The 14,809-nt window shown below is 35.0% G+C and overlaps 1 protein-coding gene across 2 annotated transcripts; it reads left to right on the top strand.

Annotated features, from left to right (window-relative positions):
* Nucleotides 1-3,682: 3,682 nt before the first annotated feature.
* On the top strand, nt 3,683-14,598 carry LOC110713819 (probable serine/threonine-protein kinase PIX7). 2 transcript variants are annotated; one of them, XM_021892260.1, is made up of 7 exons: nt 3,683-3,866; nt 3,953-4,353; nt 6,693-7,030; nt 7,140-7,275; nt 12,080-12,216; nt 12,300-12,423; nt 13,465-14,598. In XM_021892260.1, the coding sequence occupies exons 2-7, from the start codon at nt 4,161-4,163 to the stop codon at nt 13,983-13,985; spliced, it is 1,449 nt and encodes a 482-aa protein (XP_021747952.1). In that variant the 5' UTR covers nt 3,683-3,866; nt 3,953-4,160; the 3' UTR covers nt 13,986-14,598. The 2 variants fall into 2 exon arrangements, with proteins under 2 accessions (XP_021747952.1, XP_021747951.1); XM_021892259.1 differs by having other exon boundaries at nt 3,683-4,353.
* Nucleotides 14,599-14,809: the final 211 nt, after the last annotated feature.

Below are 14,809 nucleotides of genomic sequence, written 5' to 3'. Positions count from 1 at the left end.
ATAAATACTCCAAAAAGTAAACCGCCAGTTGAGATTATCAAGGCACTTGCCTTAAAACCATTCCCCCACTTTTATTTTTGTTAACCATTGATAAATTTTCCAATTTGAAATACAAAGCATTTTGGTAATTTTCATTTTCAGGACTGAACATAAAAATTAGGGGAAATTGTTTGACCCATATTTCTAATTAGCCCACAAAAATAGCACTATCATTAAGAGACCCAAATACAAAGCCAAAGGAGGAGAAATCAAGCTAAGCGCTTTGATTAACACAAGTATAGAAAGAGAATTGATCGGCAACTAGTAAGGAAGCAATGCCAAAAATACATGAAGACACAAAGGAAAGAAAAATAAGCTATGAATATCTTCTTCATTTGAATATATTCTGGAAACCTATGTAAACCCTAGCAATAATTAGGTATAAATAACTAGAAATACATATATAGCAACATTCTCACCCTAATACTCGAAACTATTTTGCAAATTACTAAATAATATTCTCGTCTTTATTGATCAAGGAAGCAGCCCTTACTCAACATTGCCATCTTAACCCTTATTTTATTATTTATCTCAAGTTATTTATATTTCTATTGTTCTTGGTTTTTTTTATTATTTTTTTTATTGTGATTGCAGGATTGATTATTAATACCCCTAAAACTTAAAGCAAATTCCTAGAAACCATCCCTCTAAAATTTGTCCTAAACAGTTTATAACAAAAAGTTTTATATAAAAGGTTGTTTCTTATAAACTTTCCTTGGTTTTATAATGACCCGAGGAATCGCTCGAGCCAAAAACTATCCATAATCAATCAATAAATAATTTATTGTCTATACTTTCGATATTAAAAAGCGTTCCTAAAATCGTTTATGTGCCACATCATTCCCTTCTTATAGCATTGTGCCACATCATCACATAATGACACGTCATTACCAATTAACAAATCATTCGAACTATTATTAAAAAACTTTTGATGGGTTTCGAACACTAGTCCTCAAGAAAACAAGATCTACTTCCTTACCATCTTAGCCAATAATAATTGATGTCATCTATACATATAAATATAACTATATAAATGACATGCATTAATTAAAAAGGAAATATGAGATAAGAAGTTTGAAAAATAATAAATAAGAGGAATAAAATCAACATTTCACAAACAATAGAGTGTTAAAAATTATCATTCTATACTCCTTATCAATTAATAACATTATTTTTAACATTTATGCATAACATACATAATCGATCATAATATATTTCATTTTGTCAAAAAAGATGATAATATATTTTATAAAAAAACAATTTAATCAAAGTGGTAACCCGGTGCGACGCCCGGGCCGCACACTGGTTATATACTAAAAGACACACCAGCAATGACATGTGTCATTTCCTGATGTGTCCTTTATTTTTAAATTTTTTTATTCTTAAAAATTCCATATATAAAATTAATTGTATACATAAATAAAATATTTGATATGCCTTTTATGCATAACCTGCCAACTAAAAATCAAAGTATAAAATAAACAGTGCGTTTCTGGTGCGGCAGGGTGCCAAATCAGCAAATGACAAAGTAACCCCAAGACAAAAGTAACCCCTGACTGACTTAGTAACCCTTGACCAAGTATCCCCTGACTAACCAAGTAATCCCTAACTAATCTAGTAACCCCAAGTAATCCCTAACTGACCTAGTAACCCCCGACCTAGTAACACCAAGTAACCCCTAACCGACCTAGTAACCCCTAATTGACCTAGTAACCCCTGACCGCCGATATAGTAACCCCTGACCGGACCTAGTAACCCTTGACTGGACCACCTAGTAACCCCTGACCAGATCTAGTAGCCCCTTACCCACCACCAACAAAAAACTACCACCAACGAACCACTACCAACCTAAACCACCAACGAAACAAGATCTAGAACCCAGAACCACGAAACCACCACTACCCATCCACGAAACCACCACTACCCACCCACGAAACCACCATTATACACGAAAACAATTTGTTCTTCGTTCTTCAATTAAACAAAAAATTAAGTAATAAAATTTAACAACTTACAAGTTATATAATCAAAATCTTCAACAAATAAGCTTGAATTCAACATAAAATTCATAGAACATAAATTTCCAATAGTAAACCATTAATGAAGTTTGAAGAAAAAAGAGGAGAGAGAAATAAAATGGGGGAAAAATGTTATAGAAGATGGAAGAAGAAAATAGGAGAAAGAAGAATTATATATATATATGAAACTTTGTATATGAAACTTTGTATAAAACAAATTTCTTATTAACATAAATAAAAGATTTAATGTATCCATGCATAATATTATATATAGTAAAATCAATTTTAAAAATATTCATTTGACAAATAAGTTTTTTTATGATAAATTCATCACAATATTTAAGTAAATTTACTTATATAGTCAGTTCAGTATAAATCAGTAATCTTAAAGAAGAAATTTAATTAAAAATCAGTATAAATAATTCAGCAAATATATATAATTTCAATTCAATAAAATTAATTTTAGGTTAGCAAAATAAAGTGAAGTGAACGGGGCATAATTAAAAAATAATTATTAAAAAAGTTCCGTGCATGACACATGATCTAACCTAGTTATAGACTTACATTATATATTTGAAAGAGAAGGGATTAAGGGCATGTCACATTTACTTAATTTCAGTTCAGTTTAGTTCAGTTCAGCTCCAATCAGTTCATTTCAGTCAGTTCAGCTCCAATTAGTTCAGTTTAGTTCAGTTTAGCTCGTAATTTCCCTCTCTCATAAAATATTCATTTCAACTCAGTTCAGTTCAGTTCGAATCAGTTCAGTTCAATTCAGCTCCAATCAGTTCAGTTTAGTTCAGCTTCAATCAGTTCAGTTCAACTCAGTTCAGTAAATACGAACATGCCCTAAGGACTTTTGGGGGGACACCACAGCCTCCCTCATCGACTTATATACTACGTATATGTTATACTACTAAGGGTCTGTTCTCTTCACCTTATTTTTAGTTCAGTTCAGCTCCAATAAGCTCAATTCATTTCTTATCTTAATTTTCTTCTCTCATACAATATTCAGTTTAGTTTAGTTTAATTTAGTTCAACTCCAATAAATTCAGTTCAGTTCAGTTTAGTTTAATCAATCAAAATAGGCCCTAACTAATACTAGTATTATACTCCCTTAGTCTCCTTTGATTTGCACCATCGACCCGCTATTTGTGAGAGCTTTTTTGAATCAAATGATACAAACATAAGGTACGAAAGGATTAGTAAAATAAGTCGTAATTAGTAAAATAAGTCGTAATTATGACGTTTAAAAAGGTAAAATATTATATGATTATCATAATTATACAAATGATTTGGCTATAAAAAATCCAAAACATTCACCATATGTTAAGAATATTATTATGGCCATCATTATTCACAATCTTTAAGTAGTAAATATTTTAGTTACTTCATTAATTAAAAAAAAAAGTGAAATTGCGTATAAAATCACGAAAATGCAAGCCCTCTCAGTGTGATTGTTGTGAACACAGTGACACAGTAGTACGGGTAGTCGGGTAGATGTCTAACGGGCAGCCTAACCTCCTGGCTGCCCGTATTCTTCGGGCAACTTGATTTTGCTTTTGTAGTCTTCGATACCATTAAAAAAAGAAGAGAGAGAAAAGGATTGGTAGAGAGAGAAATTAGAGAGAGAAACAACTGATAATTCAGAGTATGTTTTTTTCTTTCTTTGCGCATTTTTTTTATTTTTAATTATTTATTTCTGGGGTTTTGTTTGAATTAGTCACCCCTTTTTCCTATGAACTCTCACAATTTCTGAGATTTGCTGTACAGCCATTTTTCTGGGTGTTGTCCTTTCAAGTGAGAGAAAGAGTATAGCTCTAAAAACCCCACAATTTTTTTTTTTTCAATTTTAAGGGCTTATCTTCTGATCTGAATCATTTCTATTTCTTTTTCAGCTCTTCAATCCAATTTTTCTGGTAAAATTTCATGTCGGGTTGTGTTATTTCATCAGATTTTCGGTGTTTGTGTTATAAATCAGTAGGGTAAGAATTATTTGGGGCTAAAATTATTGGGTATTTTGTAATTTGAGTCTTTTGGGTGGAAAGGGGTTTTAGGGATTTTGATGAATTTGAAAATTTAAGGGTTTGTAATTCATAGGGTGACATGGGATTTGGTAGTGATGTAGCTAAAGTGGAAACTTGGGATGTCGAAAAATCAAAAGGAGGAAAAAAGAAGAAAGATGAAGATGATTCTGGTGAAGATACTGGTTGTTGGATTAAGCTCAGATTCATAGGAAGCTGCATTACTTCAAGATCCAAAGTTGATTCTTCTGTCAGTGGAACAAGTACTAACTACGGTAACTTCCCAATTTTTGCCAAATTTGTAAATATATTTTTTATTTATATGATACTTTATGTTGTTTGTTTGTTCCTATTTTTGAAGTATTTTGTAATTTAAGTTGTCACTATACCTTTGTTTTTATCATGTTTCTAGGTTGTTCATTAAATTGTTGAAGGTTCATATGTGTTTTTAGTGGTAGGGCAAGCATTAAGCTTTGTTTAATTTTGAAATTAGCTTGAAAGGCTATCTTGTCTAGAAATTTAGTCAATTAATTAATTCCTTGGGCTTTTTCGAGTTTATTTTCAGTCAATTGTTGCTTGCTTCTAGGTTGAGCTTGGGCTGATACCTTGCTTATGAAAGCTTTAAAATGTAGTTATGGGTGTAAGCTATCGATTAGTTTTATTTCTTTATTTATCTCATGTATATTGTGTATAGTGTCTTAAGAGTCTTGAAAGTTGAATTCCGCCTATGAAATTAGTGGATTATACCCATGAGCAATATTTTTTTAGAAATTGTTATGTGCTATCAACTTGTGGAACTCACATTGACATCATAGGCGTGTGTCTAAAGCTTGTGTAGCATCTGTTCAAAAGTGATTGTACATTTGTACCTTGTTTATAAAGTGCACTTCCATCAATGCAAGTAGCATGTTCTGCGAAGGTCGTCGTAGTATTGATGATTAGTAGGAAGAAACTGATCAAAATCTCTGATTTGTTTCAAGATCCAATGAGTAGGGGACTTGACCCATTCATTAAGTAGTAAAGGATTTATCTATATGGTGAATTTGTGAAGGCTGTGACTCTGTGAGTATGCCTCTTATGAAGTTGATTTTTTCATGAAAAAGGAAATTTATTATTTCAATGTCTTTTATTATATTAAAAAATTTGTTGAAGAATAGTGGTTGGAGGTTTATTTTCTGAAGTGTCTTGTCTTCCAAGAAACTTGGTGTAGTATTTCTATGGCTTGTTAGTTCATATGGTCAGAGAATTTGCTATCCAATACCCAAGAAACATTGAACTGCAAAATTCGTGGTGAGGCTGTGGCGCTGTGCATATGCATCCTGTCTTGACCCCTGTACGTTGAATTGTAAAGTCAGCTGATTTCAAATTGTTGACTGAGATCCTTAAACATAGCAAGTACTATTGTTGGTCATCGTTCAAATTCTCTCTTCCAGCTGCTGGACTTTACTTGCCTCCATCTTCTACATGATAGAGAAAAATGTGATTCTTGTTCGTGTTATGTTGGCAAGAAGTTTTTTACCCTCTCCATCATTAGCAGAATTGCAAGTTATATGATGTAATGCTGCAATTAATAGCCACTGAGCACTTTGAACTTGTTTGGCAATCTCTTTCTTGTACATGGCTGGTTGTTATTTTGTCCTTATTGCTTCTAACCTTGTTAGGATTTTTATCCTATAACTTAAGGGTTCTAATTATTCACATCCACTTATTTTTTTTGTAGAAGGCCACTCCATGTGCCCTGTCATTTTTTTGTAAACGCATGAATACAGATTTTAATATCTTAGCATTATAGGCGAATGGTCTTTAAATGCAAGAGAATTAATTTTAATTACATTAGAAAGCAAATTTGTAGTCTCCTGGCTGTTGAATTAGACTTTTAGTCTCTGTCCACTGACTTGACACAAGTTTCCCATAATTTTATTGAACATAGAGAGTGCCATATATTTTAGTGAACTGAAAGAAAAAGTAAGAGACCTCATAATAAATGATTAATTGTATATTCCTTTTTTTTTTTTTTACTTTTTTTTTAATCCTTTCTTGAAATTGTCTGGACTAAACTTTTGGTGACTCTAGAGTACTGTTCTCGATCTTTGAGCCTGCTATGATTATGTGGATTTTCCTAGTAGGCATGACCAACTGACCAAGAGATGTCAAACTTCCTCACTTAATCAGTTGGCACATTTTGTGACTAGATATCTTGTTTTTGGGATGGAGTGATTCTAATTTTCTGAGATATAAGATTGGCAGCTCATTTCTAGGAGGATGTTCTTTTACGTATTTTTTAGCGTCATTATGGGCTCATGGTTCCGGACCTCTTTCTTGGCATAGTTCTGAACCTCTTTCTTGGCATAGTTCTGAACTTCTGATAGAATACTTCATGATTATGATGTCAATGGTGGGCTTATGCTTCAGGACTCTGCCTTGGTTTAGTCTTAGTAGACATACAACATGATCAGTGTACTGATTTTACCACTAAGTATTCGATGTCTGAGCCTCTGAGGTCTTCTGACAGTTTGTATACCCTCCTCATCTAAATATCTAATTAATAAAGTTTTCATCTTCCCATGAGAAAATGAGAATAAAAATTAAAGATTTTGTACTGAATGTGTGTCAGCTGAAAGCAAATCAACAATTGATGCAAGCAGAGATCAACCGGTTACTGCAGTTGTCTCATCAACAACAACAAGTAATGCTGAAAGCAGCACATCAACATCCAAGCTAGAAGAAGAACTCAAAGTTTCCTCCCGACTTCGTAAATTCGCATTTAACGATTTAAAATTAGCAACTAGAAACTTCAGACCTGAAAGTCTACTTGGTGAAGGTGGCTTTGGGTGCGTGTTTAAGGGATGGATTGAAGAAAATGGTACTGCTCCAGTGAAACCTGGTACAGGTCTTACTGTTGCAGTAAAGACACTCAATCATGATGGACTTCAGGGTCACAAAGAATGGCTGGTTTGTTTTGCTGACTAATATTTGTAAAATATTATTTCTGCCTTATATCTTCACATGTATCTTGAGCTGTATTATCCCTTATATTTGTATGTGCCTTTATATTTGGCAGGCTGAAGTGAATTATTTGGGTGATCTTATTCATCAAAATTTGGTCAAACTAATTGGCTATTGTATTGAAGATGATCAAAGGCTTCTAGTCTATGAATTCATGCCCCGAGGAAGCTTGGAGAATCATCTTTTTCGAAGTATGTAACTACTTTTATGCAATTCCTCACATTCTTCTTGATCTATATATTTTTGAATTGATATGAAAATTAGACAATTATTACTCTGAAAGATGCATAGACATAGGATGAGTGAAATTTTAAAATTTTTAGAGGCATGAACTGTCTCATTTTTATTTTTACTTGTTGGCTGCCAATAAATTTTTTTTAAGTTTCTGAGTGCACATGTTTCAGTACTTTTCTGGTATTAAGTATCCTGTATTTGATGATGAGTATATTACTTAGGGGCCATATGGTTCACATGGGGTAAACGGAATGGAATCAAGAAGGGGTAAGACAGAGAATGGAAAGAAAAATCCTTTGATGTAAATTGTTGTTTGGGTAATATTTGGTGATCACGTTTCTCTCTATCACCATTGCATCACCACTATACCACACGTTCATATATCGATGTCGCCCTTCCCAGCCATTGCCCCACCATTGCCGCCATTTCTTGCCCCTCCCCAACGCTGTCGCAGCCCCCTTCTCCTTGCCACCATGGCAGCCCCTTCTCTCTCCTCTTCTTATTGTTTCATCACCACCATTGAAACTCAAATTCAAGGTTTTAATGGTCAAATTTGAATATGAAAACCCTAGATCTAGTGTTTTCATAGTCAAATTTAACCTTTATAATTGAAGATAATAAAAGATAATTTCTTATTTTAGCCTTTTTTTTTTTCCAAATTTTCTAGCATTATAGGCTTTTTAATGGTTGTTTTTCTGTGGAAGGGGGTTGGATTTTCATGGTGGTGGATTTTTACGGGAGGGTGGGGGTGGTGTCGTGCGGGTGGAGCGTGGTTTTGAAGAAGTGGTGGTTGGTTTTGGGTGTTTGATAGGGGTGGTCATGAGGTGGTATTCAATAAATGGTTTTGGTGATTTGCTATGGGTGGTGGTGCAAGAGGTGGTTATGAAGGTAGGGGTGGTGGTGATGGTGATGGTGATGGTGATGATGGTGACTTTAGCAGTGGTGGTTGTTGCTGGTGGGTACTATTGTGTGGTGTTGTATGGGTGGCTTAGGAAAGGGAATGAAGATACCATAAGGGGGTGGGGAATTATGGTAGAGGAAAATGGGGGAAACAAGAGGAGAGAGGGAATGAAAAAAATGACCTAATAAACAACAAGTAAGGGAATCAAGCTAGTTCATTCCCTTACCCTTTCTTGAAGACCCCAGACCAAACAGCCCCTTATAGTAGTGGGGATCTGGGGAACTTAATATATACTCTTGTTATGGATTTTTCTGTTTGTTGTTGATCTTATAGTATAGTTAGGCTCACCACTTCTTGGGCTGGAGGAATTGTCTGTCTCCTTGCTCCATTGCCTACAGACATTATAGTCTATGTAAATAATGAGTGCCCAACCATAATTAGCTTGCTTGGAATAAGAATTATGTCAATAATGGGTGCCCCGTGTAGATGACACTAACTCATTCAAGTCTAACTATGGTGCTCTCTACAACATCTCTTTTTCCATACAAAAGAAACTAAGGAATTTTGCTTATATTGGACTGACAATGAGAGCCAACCTATTATAAAATTTCCTGCATTCTTGTCATTCTGTTCTCTCTTTCTAGTTGATGTTGACAATGGAAGAGTCATCTGGAATGTGACTAGTTTCTGCAATAATAGATGGATTTTGGATTGCTGTTGTTTCTTAAGTTTAGGCCTTAATCACTGTTTCTCTGGGTGGCCTCTCAAGGCTTCAAGGGTCATACTTGATTTGTCTGGCTAGTTAAAGACCTGATGGCTCACAATCAGACTTGAGTTGTCAGTTTGCATACTCTTCTCAGTATGTTACTGTTTTTCATAGACTAACTGTAATACAAGGTGCATAAGTCATGCATCTTTTTTTCATGTTACTTCTCGTCTTCCTTGGACCCTTTACATGAATTGAGCCGTTGATTATTTGGTTGACTAGGTAATATGCAATAGATCATGCAGTGTGTTATGGTGTCGGGAAAGGTCAATTGATTTCCAGGAACTCAAGTAGTAATAGTTTTTTTTTTGTGACAGGTTAAAGGCTTCCCTATTGATTTGTTTGGATGTTGTATTTTGAGTGCTCGAATTATCATATGATCTATGCTGGATGTGACTTTACAAAGCAAGTAAAAGGCTTCCAGTTGACATTACAGGCTTACACTTTTGACTCCAATTGAGATCATCATTATTTTCTATTTTTAACATTTTTTTAATCATTCTAAGCTGTGGCATGTAATAACTGTTATTGATTGTTATTCGTGTGGTTCAAGCTTTAGATATCTAAAATCTTTCTTTTTAGGGTATGGAGAGGGGGGGGGGGTCCAATTATCCTGTCATGTCCTCAGTTTGTCTACGATTGAAATGGTTACAAGGGATCAAGATGAGAAGCAATTAAACTCACTTTTCTTTCCATTGGCCAGGGTCATTATTAACCTTGCAGTCTCAGTCTCAGTCTCAATACATTAATTTTTTTATGGGAAATCTTGAATTTCCATGGAAGGAATCACTAATTATGATCATGGGTCTATAGTAGATATGGATTATACCTGTCCTAGGCTGGTTATGCCGTCTTATTCCTGTAATAATATACTTATTATTCCTTATGGGAAACCAGACGAGTGCTTTCTTCTTCAAAAATCACAAGGAAGAGTTGTGGATAGTTTAATTAGTCATTTTGATTTTCTCGATCATATTCAAATCTAGGAACAGGGATTCTTTCAGCTTCGTTGTCATAATTTTCAATATTGTACATTAATAAAGTCATTATGGGACTTTCAGGAAGTCTTAAGGTCATTTTGGGTTTCTTCTATGGATCATTGGGCATGATTATGGGATGTAAATAAGACAGAAGGATATGTTTGGAATATAGGAAATCATTCAGTGGGGAACATCCACTAGAACAGTCTACCTGCTGATGTATTCTGGTTTTCCTTGAACTACAATGATCTAACTATATCATTAATTAAGTTCGTAGGAATGGTATTAGTTTTAGTTGGAATTTTGGGTTATCATCGCCTTATTTAATACGAAGTAATTTCTGTTTTCCAATATTGAAGATAGCAAGTGAAGATAGCAGTGTGGTGTTCTATCTATATTGGGAAGATTATGTTAGGTTAGTTGACCTAGTTCAGCTTCTGTTTATTTATGAAGGCATACTAGTAATAGCTTCTGTTTAGCACTTCTAGGCGGTACTGGTGTAATCTGCTGTTGCCAAAACTCAATTCATCCCGTGTAGTTTTGATTTCAAGTTACCTGCTTTGATGATCTCACAAAGCCTTGCCCTTCATGTTGATGTTATTGTTATTTGATGTCAGGTTCCTCTATTGTTAATCTTACTAATCAGCATAAAATATATTGGGAAAGAAACTCATCTGGAATTCAATTTGACAAAAATAATTTCCTTGATAGTAGTCATGAACGCAAGGCACCTATACCATTGACCTGAATATGGAAGAAGCACATGAAATGCTCACAATTCTTTGAGAAATCTTGACTCGAACATATCTTTCTAATCGGCAATGTGCAGAGTGAGGAAACCCACCAGGGAAATAAACAATTCCTCAGTAAGAGTTGGTCTTTGTGTTGCTAGTTGGCTAAATTTATTCCAAAGCTATCTGATAGCTGCAAGTGCACCTTACAGTTGCAATTCATTCAGTTTTTTGCTAATATTGTGGCTGAACCCCCCTTTGTTCTTCTCTTTTTCCAGGCTTCCAGTTTTCTTCATTGTATTTTGAAATTTCCTATACTTGTAACTATACTTGATACATTGAAGCATGTACAGGCAGTACAGCACTGTCTTTCAGCGGTGTCAAGAAATTATCTGAGTACAATAAATAAGTTTTTTTTTTTAATTTTTTTTTCTATGATTTCCTTAGGCTATAAAGGTTTCTAATTAGGTGTCATTTACCTCTAAAAAGTTTTAGGATATTGATGATCATCTATCACAATGATAATGGATGTGCTTCCTCTCATCTCCTTGAGAAATGTAGTTATTGGTGTGATTCAATTTACACGTGGTTCATGTAATCATGTATGTTGTTGAAATTTGAAACTGAAGTTCCTTAGCTGAGATTTGTTAAAAGTAACTTATTTAGAAGTTCCTATATGCTTTGTCAAAGTTATGATGCCTAGAACCAAGAGAATAAAAGAAAAAAAATTAAAAAATTAGTGATGTTGGTGAACGTGGTGCCAATTTTAAATTTGAAGAATGGCTTGCGCTGGAATGGAGTAAGACATTATTAGAGACAAAAGGAAATTGCAAATATTTTTACAGTCAATGGGATCATGTGTTGATATGGATGATGTAATGCCAAAGATTAATGATACGACCATGTTATTAATTATGCAAAGGATAATTCTCATGGTACTTATGCAAGATTACGAGGATAATTCTCATGTTGAAATGCCATTTACAGTATTGGCCTTTTATGTCTTCTTCAGTTACTATTTATACGTTCAATACACTTGAGGAGTGTAATAAAAAGGAGTTATCATAGATTGCATCGTTTTCCTCATTTTTAATCTTGGTTTGTATGATGCCATTGCAGTTTGAGTCTTATCTTTAGAAGTTTAAACTATGTTTTAGATCGAGTTTTGAAATATTTTACTGATAATTGTATTAACCTAGAATACAAGTTTGATTTGCAGAGTAAAATATTATTCTGATTCCTGTAACTATAGTTGACCTTCGTAACATAATAAACCGTTTCTTTAAATTCATGTTGTTTGTTCTCACCTCTCTTTGTGGAGCCTGTCTTCTCTCCACAGTGTCACTCCTTTTCATTGTTGCTGACTTTGTGATGTTTTTTCAGGATCTTTACCTCTCCCATGGTCCATTAGGATGAAAATTGCTCTTGGTGCAGCTAAGGGTCTTGCCTTTCTCCATGAAGAAGCTGAAAAGCCTGTGATATATCGTGATTTCAAGACCTCAAATATTTTATTAGATGCGGTACGTTATCACACTCAACAGTTTTGCAATAATTACATGGAAGCTTCTATGTTTCTCTAACTACTACCAACTTACTGCATCAGGAATACAATGCAAAGCTGTCGGATTTTGGACTTGCAAAAGATGGTCCTGAGGAAGGTAAAACTCATGTATCTACCCGCGTGATGGGGACATATGGTTATGCAGCCCCTGAGTATGTGATGACAGGTAAATATTCGAATGCTGGGTGTTTCTTTGTCATCCATGAAGATTCTTATGGCATTATGCTATTTTTGTATTGTCTAATTATGAAATATTTATTGTTGCACTGGTTCATGTTGGATTTGCATCTCTTTCAAACCTTCTTGCTCTCATCTGCTGTAAATGCTAAGCATTATCTAAGGAGGGGCACATTAGGAAGTAGCATGAAGTCAGTTAATAGTGGCTTTAATGAAAAGATAGCTAGTTGGTGAAAAGAATTCAAGAAGAGGATTAGGGAGAGAGACAGGATGTTGAATATCGATATCTGTTTCGTTGGCTTTTAAATTGGTAGTTAAGAGAGAACCAAGCCTCTCGAAAGCTTGAATATCCTCCCCCCCCCCGGTAATTTTAGGTCATCAGTCAACCATCTTCTTTCCAATTCTTTTAGGGTTTCTGTTTTTTTTTTTATTTTATTTTATTTTATTTTATTTTTTTATTTTTATTTTTAATATGGTGCGTCTGGTTTCATATGAATTTTCCATGGCACTTCTGCTGCTGTGAGTGGAACATCATCATTTTTCATAATTGATAAAAGTTAATAGTCTCATGTAGTAGGATATTCAGTTTACATCAGCTTGTGCTTTTATTAGAATTTGGGATATTGGTTTGTATTATTTATACTCTTCTTTTTTGGCCTCCCATTTGTTACTTTATTCTCTTGCCTGGGGAGAGGGGAGGAATTGTTTATTTCCCTGGTGGGTTTCCTCACCTTCCTAGTCTGCTAAGAGGGAAAACTGTATGCACCAGTTTCTTTTCAGATATATGGCTAATGCTCCCTCTCCTTTTCCCTTAGTTATTTCTACTACTATTAGCTGCATTTTTTCATCAAGAGGTTTTTTCTTATTCAAGTTGCTGTATGCTGTTTGACATGAATGTGCGGATGATTGTACAGCAATTGGAATTTTATTAGTCAACAGAAGATTATTCTTGAAGTAGTTGATGGCATTGGATTCAATATTGAGCATGTTCTGCTGTGTCCTAATCTAATTTTTATTATTCCTGTCCCAGGCCATCTGACTTCAAGAAGCGATGTTTACAGCTTTGGAGTAGTGCTGCTGGAAATGATTACTGGCAGGAGATCTATGGACAAAAACCGACCCAATGGGGAGCATAACCTTGTTGAATGGGCAAGGCCACATCTTGGAGACCGAAGAAGATTTTATCGTCTGATAGATCCTCGGCTTGAAGGTCACTTTTCCATTAAAGGTGCTCAAAAGGCTGTGCAGTTGGCTGCTCATTGCCTTAGCCGGGATCCAAAAGTCCGCCCTTTAATGAGTGAAGTTGTAGATGCCCTGAAGCCTTTACCTAACCTGAAAGATATGGCTAGCTCGTCCTACTATTTCCAAACCATGCAAGCAGACCGAGTTAGGGCCAGCCCAAATGCTCGTAATGGTCAACCTATAGGTCCCCACCAAAGGAACGGGCAGCAACCAGGTCTAAGGAGCCTCTCAATCCCACATGGCTCACACGCTTCACCATATCATCATCATCAATACCATCCATCACCTAAACCAAGTGGGAAATCCTAACCTCAGTTCAGTCGGTCCTCTTCTTGCTCTGCAAGCAGTCCATCATTCTTTTCTCCCCAGCTTCTGATCGTTTTCATGAAGTCATCAGCTAATTAAGTATGTGATCCTGATATCAAGGTTCTCTGCTCCTTGATCAAAAATGAAACACAACAGGGAGGAAACCCCCCCCCCCCCCCCAAAAAAAAAAAAAAAAGAAAAGAACAGAAAAAGAGGCAACAGAAGACAATGTATGAATTGTGCAAACTATTATCTTTCAGTCAGGCTCTCTGTAAAGGAGTTAAATGTAAGAAGAGGTGAAGCTTTGTGGGCCAGAAATTTCATGTCAAACCTCGCAATGTTACGTTAGTCAAGCTTGAAAATATGAAAAATGAAGTTTCTGCAATTGTTGCCTCAGATTATCCCCATTTTGTTATATGCTTTTCCATCTTCAAAGATCCCCAAAATTGCTGTATAGATCATGCTTGGATGTAGAAACAATGAATCAATGAATTAGGTCAAACTTGTGTTGTGGGCTCAGAGCCTCAGAATCCTGTTCTGTGGGTTGATCCGGAGTTTTAAACCAGTTTGCTTACTATTGTCATTGCTGAAATATAGATGTGCTTTGAGTTTTAAACGTTTAATTTAGGGTCTGCTCGGGAGTATTGTGGTTTTGATGGTTTCCAAGCTACTGCGGTGAAATAAACTTCTTCCGTTTTTTTGAAACTACAACAGAAGCAAAAATAACTTTTTGAGGTTGTGTAGTTTTAATTTAAATGAAACGCTTTGGCTTTATATGACAAGCAACTTCTTTGCCTCAAAAAAAATAAAATAAATAAAAAGCAACT

This window comes from Chenopodium quinoa, unplaced genomic scaffold, assembly GCF_001683475.1.
Source record: "Chenopodium quinoa cultivar QQ74 unplaced genomic scaffold, ASM168347v1, whole genome shotgun sequence".
Taxonomy (NCBI): Eukaryota; Viridiplantae; Streptophyta; class Magnoliopsida; order Caryophyllales; family Amaranthaceae; genus Chenopodium; species Chenopodium quinoa.
This window is presented reverse-complemented; position numbering and strand designations above follow the sequence as displayed.